General features: G+C 39.4%; 1 protein-coding gene across 1 annotated transcript in view; it reads right to left on the reverse strand.

Annotated features, from left to right (window-relative positions):
* SLC7A11 (solute carrier family 7 member 11) overlaps nucleotides 1–6,663 on the reverse strand; it is an 84,711-nt gene extending 78,048 nt beyond the window's left edge. Inside the window, exons 1-2 of the mRNA XM_029235664.1 lie at nucleotides 6,387–6,663; nucleotides 2,668–2,794 (exon numbers count right to left, since the gene is read on the reverse strand). Of these exons, the coding sequence (XP_029091497.1) occupies nucleotides 2,668–2,794; nucleotides 6,387–6,663 (404 nt within the window). The remainder of the gene's footprint in view (nucleotides 1–2,667; nucleotides 2,795–6,386) is intronic.
* Nucleotides 6,664–7,601: the final 938 nt, after the last annotated feature.

Raw genomic sequence — 7,601 nt, forward strand, 5'->3', positions numbered from 1 at the left:
ATTTTTTTTCCCTTAAGATTTGTTTTTACAGACTAATTCTGACAAGAGTGTCTTAACCTGATGTACAATTTTAATAGTAAGTATTTAGGTACCATGGGTGTTTTCAATGGAAGAGAAATGTTAAAGTACCTAGGTATCTTGTCACCCCTGAAGCCATTCATTACTCAGCCTATCCGAGAAACCAGTCGAGTAATGTAAGTCCATTATTACAAAGAAATATATGAACCCATTAAAAAAGCTTCTAGAATATATCTAGGTAATTTCTTCTGTAAACACACACACACACACACACACACACACACACACACACACACCGCGAAGTAGCTCTCCCGTGATTAAAGTAACATTTGATTATGAGCTGCTTGAGAATAGGAACCATGGCTCACTCCACTTCAGGTCTCTTTAACGTGCCATTCACCATTCAGTAGCAGTTTGTGGAATGAATAAGTGAATGCATAAGCACCGTTTCGGTGCTACTACTGCAAATGGAATGATCATGCTCATCACACCGCCAATACAATCAGCCAATACAGGACTAAAGCAGGACTCAAGTCCAGCTACATCAGGTTCCAAAAGCCTACTGTCCTGACAGGCCAGCACTCGAAATAAGTAGTGTAGCCATCTGAATGCTGAGTATGTTGTATTCAAAATATTATAACCTTAACCTTTCAGTTACTTGTTCAAAAAGAATTTAATATCTGATCATCAGGGCACTGAATTAAGTAGTATAAGGGTTACAAAAAGTGTGAGACTCGGTCTTATATGCTTGAAATGCTTGCAGTTTTAACAGGGAAACAGAGCACGGATTCCTAAAATATTAAGTAAGGTTATATGACATCATGTTCAATGTCAAACGAGAAGAAGAGACTGCATTTTTTTCAGAAGAATTAAGAGAGGAAAGACATACTATAAACTAGGGTGAACAGGAACTTAACTGTGGAAATGATAGAATTTAAGTTGACCTTTGAAGAGTAATATTCAGATTATCAGAAAAGAGTGGAAGGCGCATCCCGGGCCAATCCCAGAGTTTAGAAAAGGAACAAAATACCTCTTTATCACTACTGCATTATAACAAATTTTAAATAATGCAGAATTGTCTAAAAGGAGAACAGATTTAACAAAGAAGTAAATACTACTCTAAGCTCTTTGATAAAAAAGAGACTCCTAGAACTATAAAAACCAAGATTAGTGTTAAGTCAATACTTATTAGCTCTGCATTTGCCACTTAGGCCCACATGACAGGATAAAAGCTCACAGGAGCTCTCAGCTGTGTAAGTTTGATAAGTTTACAGTAAGAGCAAGTGTCCCTACTTACTCATGTTAAACTCTGCAATCAGAATGTGCTAGTCACATTTCGCGGATGCCGTTTGCCTTCAAGATACTTTTAAACTTCTCAGGTGACATCGTAAGTTTCCCACAAAGTTGGAGGAAATTTGCTGCTCAGAGTGACTTAGCATTATTTGGTTTGATTTTAAACCAGGGCAATCAGGAAGAGGAACGTATTCTTACAAAAATAAACTCAAAAAAGCTTTCCGCAGCAGTAGTTCACTGATTTGTTTAAGATGAGGATGAGTCATCTGTGACAAGTGAAGTTTTGTTCTTTTATAGAGTATAAAACTTGGTAACGGGCTTCCCTGGTGGTGCAGTAGTTAAGAATCCGCCTGCCAATGCAGGGGACATGGGCAACTAAGCCCATGCACCGTAACTACTGAGCCTGCGCTCTAGAGCCCGCATGCCACAACTACTGAGCCCACGTGCCACAACTACTGAAGCCCGCATGCCTGGAGCTTGTGCTCCACAATGAGAAGCCACCGCAATGAGGAGCCCACGCACCGCAATGATGAGTAGCCCCTGCCTGCCACAACTAGAGAAAGCCCACATGCAGCAATGAAGACCCAACACAGCCAAAAAAAACAAAAACAAAAACAAAAGCAACAACAACTTGGTGACATACTAAATTGTTAGGAACAGAAGCTTCCTAGTCACGAAAACTGAGTAAACTAAGATGGCTTAATGGTGTAATCTACAAGAAGAAAAACTCCAGTTCCTATAACATAACATTTAATTTTGTCTAATTATGATTTACAATCAAACAAAAGGTCTGATTTATCAAGGTAGATTTTGATGCTTCATATCCTTTTCAAGTCAGCATCTGTCCTGAAAATGTCATGGAAAATAATTGAATATTAACAAAAATCAGGTGCTTTAAAAGTTTGGCAGGGTTGGCAAACTACCGCCAGTGGCAAAATTGTATTAAACACATTAATTGAGAAAGGTATTCCATCACAGATTTTATGTCCTGAAGTAGACATGTTTACCATATAATCACATGACATGTATATTTCTAACTACTTAAAAATAATCAAGGTGATTAAAAAATGGTATAATGAAGGGCTTCCCTGCTGGCGCAGTGGTTGAGAGTCCGCCTGCCGATGCAGGGGAAACGGGTTCGTGCCCCGGTCCAGGAAGATCCCACATGCCGCGGAGCGGCTGGGCCCGTGAGCCATGGCCGCTGAGCCTGCGCATCCGGAGCCTGTGCTCCGCAACGGGAGAGGCCGCAGCAGTGAGAGGCCGCAGCAGTGAGAGGCCCGCGTGCCGCAAAAAAAAAAAAAAAGGTATAATGAATAGATTTATTTTTCCTTAATTTTTTTGTATGTAGGCTCTTACCGTATAATGAGCAGTTCTACCCAGACTCGCACAAAAGCTGGTAATGGGCCAAAGACTTCCAGAATGTATGTGTAATGACCACCAGATTTCCTTATAGTTGTTCCCAGTTCAGCATAGGACAAGGCTCCTGTGAAATATTTATCATAAAAAGGTGAAAAGTTAAAATATTACCAAGTCATCCAGCAGTAGAATGGATACAACAATGTTTCTGTTGTGTGAGATGTTACTACATCCTTTGATCTGAATGACATCCTTTTTCAAAATTAATAACAGTCATCGAATTCCTAAGAGCCTCCAGATTCCTCTTGTAACCTCCTCACATTTGAGATATAGTTCATTCTATTCAAACAATGTAATTTGACTTGAAGTAGTACGGACAAACTTCTCAAACAATATATTATTAAGAATTTTGAATCTCAAACCTGACAAGAGAAAAGGAGTAGATGGATGCCAATATTACTAACCTATTTTTCAAAGAACTTCACATCAGAACAAGGAATTATCACAAATTGACCTCATTATATTGAGAATCCTTTTAATAAATGATATTTCTGTGGCATGTCAAAATAAATAAGATTCATCTGTTCTCCAGAGAAGTATGGACTCAAGGCTTTGGAAGGCTTCATTTAATTTGTAGGATATGTTTTGTTGGTCAACAAAATGAATTTTGACGCAGATATTCTGTTTTTTAGGAAAGTTTTTCTTGCATGTCTTCGAAGTACACACTCTGTATGGCTGAAATAACACATACTTTTAAAAAAGAGGTGCTATGACATATTTACATACGTTAGGTAAAATTAACTATAGACCAAATTTTAACATTTAGCAATAAACTTCACACAGAGTTGAGCAAGTTATATAATGCCCCCAAACCTCAGTTTCATCCTCTGTAAAATAAAGATCTTAATTCTCACATCACAGGGAGTTTGTGTGTTTAAATATAAAACGGATGCCAAGGACAGCGCTGAGCCTGACACGCAGAAATCACCTCATGAAATACAGCTATATCTACTAATGTGAGCAATTAATTTCCAAGAAAATGAAAAATATATTTTGACATTATGTGAAAAGTTCCATCCATACTGCTCAGTACTCAAACGTAAGACATAATTTCTGCCTGGCCTGCTCTGGGGACTCAAAGTGTGGGAAATTATTACTAACCAGTAAAGCTTCAGGTAGAACTGTCCAACATGAATGTAATTTGGATATTCAGCAAAATCTTAGTGTCAGTTACTGTATTCCTGTATCACTTATTGTATTCCTGAAACTAGTACTGTATCAGAGTCACCTGGGGAGAATTTTTTATATAAAAACAAACAAAAAACAAATGCTAAGGCTATACCCCAGACCTCTCTAACCAAGAGAGGCCAGACTGTCCAATAGAGGCATCCAAGAAAATCTATTACTTGAAAATTCACACCGGTTAATTTTAAAGTAACTAGCCTACAGATTGATATTTGGGGATCACTGATATAGCCTGTCTATTTGTAACTAATTGGAACTAGTTGCAATTCACTCTCTGTTGGAAACCAGTCACCATGTTGGTAGGATGTACAAAGAAGCAGCCAATATAAAATGTTATTGCAAAGTGTCTTAAGTACCTCAGAATTTATCCCCCAAGAATCAATACCTAGACCTTTGGATGCTTTGCTGAAACTCCAGGATAGTTGCCCCAGGTTTAAATTGAGTTCTGGAGAAATGAAATTTTCATTTAAAGGTCTCAAGCTCCATAACCATTTTACCCAGATGAAAAAAGTTCAGAATAGGTTGTAAGAATCCATGTATTGACCCTGGCTTAAAAAAAACCCTGTAAATCCAATATACAAATTCTTTAGTTTTAGTCCCAGAGTTCTAGAGTTCTAAGACAAAGGATTTTTTTCCTTATATTTTGCTTTGCTTCCTGTTAAGAAGGTACTCCTATCAAAGTTCCTAGTAACTTAAGTGATAAATGCAATGCAAATATAGATAAGTAGGTTAGTACAGGAGCACACTCACTGCAGTTAGTAATCAAAGAATACCAACTCAAGTACAAACTTAGCTAGTCCCTTTAGCTTTTTTTTTTTTTTTTTCCTGAACTTCTTGAGATGATATACTTGTGCAGAAGCATATTTTCCTAGTACAGGTCAACACCACTATCATCACTTTAACTAGTTAACCATCCATTTTATTACATCTGAATAACCTTTTATTGTGTACGAAAATGGAATCGCATATTGGGAGCTGCATGCACACAGTATGCAAAATCCAGGAAGCTGGTTATGGTTTCTCCCGTCAGACACTGATTTGTTCTGAATATACCACGTGTTGGAGAAGATTAAAGGCTGAGGAGGCATAGTCACTTAGAAAGATCAACAGTTAAGTTTCTCTTTGTTCATCTATAAACGTACATGCCACACCATATGAATGCCACGAACTCTTTGTAAGCTAAAATAACCCAAAAATAATTCCTCTGTAGATCTTTCTATACAGCTTTTGTTTTAACAAGTTTTATTTAAAATACCTTCTTCCTAATAACGGAAGTTGGAGTTCTCTAGATGAATGCTCAAACCAACGCTGAAAACACCGCAAGGCCTTAAGAATAAATGGATTGGTCCGTGTAGGACCAAGAGTTAGTACTTGGTCCTAGAGTTTGGACAGAGTTAGTACCTTTAAAGAACAGTATCTTTTGAAATCAGAATATACTGTTTGCCAGAGAAGAGCAAATATGTCTTAGACATGTTTCCCATAACATAAATAAAATTTAATTTTCTTGACCATTCACCAGTTTTTGTCACCTTCACAACTAACCCAGGTAGCTCTCTAGTAATGTGCCCACCTCATGAGGGGACATTTATTACCTCTTTACTATTAATTATCAAGTCAATAAAAGAGATCTAGATTTTGAAGAAAAATTAATAATCATACTTCTTCTACCAGTTCTGTTTAGACTAACTCAGCAGACAGGTGGGCCAATGACCTGTGTCTCTGAAGACCAAGTGAACTAGAAATGAAGAAAACAGAGCTGGGCAGACACAGCAAACTAACACCCAATTCCAATTTTACAATTTATATTGCAAAGGTTTACGGGTACTGGGGAGAGATGAAAAGTTGAAAAAACTGTGAAATATGCTCAGACCCTTGCAATATTCTCATTTACAAAAGGAATTGAATTGTATGCCATCACACTTCTTTCCACAATAAGGACTTTGGGAAGAATACTGGGAACTGACAAGCGCATGAAGTTAAAAAATTAAAAAGGAAAAGACTGCCACCCATTTGTTTAGCCAATAAAAAGTCAGTAAAACTTCTGCTGAACACTCAGGTCTGTGTCTAAACAGGCCACACCGGGTTTCACTTCACAGGTGTTTCATTCAGTGCGCCAGCTGCCAAGATGCCCCAAACGCAGGTAACTGAGCACAGATGCCTGGTACAGAAAGCTTGCCTGTATTTTACTGGGTCATCAAAGCTAGCCTTGACGTTCATTGCCACAGGGAAAAATCAGAAAATAATCTACCTTAGTCAGGAAAAGCGAGCACAGCCTACAGGTCGCAATTTCAGGGAATTCAAGATTCTGCCAACAGCGGAGAGTGTGCGTGGACAGTTCGCATACCTCCCCCCAGATCAGAAAATCTGGGGGAACCCTGGCCATTCATTCCCTCCTTGGAAATCACCCTCTGTTCTCCCAGAGAGCACGGCACCCAGCCCCACAGACACACCCCCAGAGAAGCGGCAACACTCACCAAACAGTGACAGGACCCCGCAGACCGTCCAGACAACCAGGGACAAGCCCACGCTGCCCGTGTTCTGGAGCACGCCCTTAGGAGAGATGAAGATTCCTGCTCCGATGATGGTCCCGATGATGATGGAGATCCCTCTCAACAGACTGATCTTCCTCTTCAGCACAACTTTCTCCTGCCCAGGTGGCTCCTTGCCACCCAGGGAAGACAGCCTCGTGTTAACACTGCCCTGCAGGTAACCCCCATTGGAGATGGTGGATGCCACAGCCTTTCTGACCATGGTAGTGACCCGCAGGGAAAAAAAGGAAACAGAGCAAAAGAAAGAAAGAAAAAAAAAAAAAGAAAATTAAAAGAATAAAACCTCCAAACTTTCAACTTTGGTGTCTCTTGGGGTGACTGACCGATTTGATCTCTTCCTCTTTGCCTTCAGATTCCTTCTCAGCGCTCGTGTGCTCCCAGGTAAAAACTCTAAGGTGTATTTTCACCTTCCGCAATCTAATTACTCACAGGAACACCTGCGTGCTCGTTCATGGTGTTCTGGTTTCTCCACCTCCCGGACTACCTCTGCGGCTGAGGCTGCGGTTGCCTCCCTGTCACTACAGCCCAGCTCAACTTCCTCATGGGCTGGTATTTAAGCTGCTGCCTGTCTCACCAACTTACTCCAGCTAGATGATGATGCAAATTCTCCAGGTTTGCATCAGCCACATGAGAACGCTCCAGCATTACTCAGCTCTTTTTTTTTTTTTTTTTTTTTTTTTTTTTACCACAAGCCGCAAGTTGCTCAACTGACCAAAGCTTTCAGAGAACAAAGCACACTCTTAACAGGGATCTTAACCAATCCAGAAGTAGTAAATTCGGAACAGACCTTCCGAGAGATTTCAAGCAACTCCTAGTGAGGGACAAAAGCTCTTCACTCGAAAAGAAAATGAAAAATGAAACAGGAAATGATCACTGTGTTGAAAGGAGTTTCTTTTCTTTAACGTACAAATAAAATCGTTTATACCAACCTTTTGATCACAGAACAGAACTCAAAGCTGCATTGTTTGTAACAACAAAATTTAGATTTCATGATGCTTCCTGCTTATTTAAATTTCTTTTTATTTTGGGGTTTCCTAGCAACACGGTCAAATCTAATATTTACAAACCTAGAATGATTCTGTATAGCTGCTGTCACGCACGTAACAACTGTGAGTTTTACTTAACATTAAAAGATAAAAA

The sequence above is a fragment of the Monodon monoceros genome, unplaced genomic scaffold (assembly GCF_005190385.1).
Source record: "Monodon monoceros isolate NGI ecotype Baffin Bay Population unplaced genomic scaffold, NGI_Narwhal_1 Super_Scaffold_20, whole genome shotgun sequence".
NCBI classification, from domain to species: Eukaryota; Metazoa; Chordata; class Mammalia; order Artiodactyla; family Monodontidae; genus Monodon; species Monodon monoceros.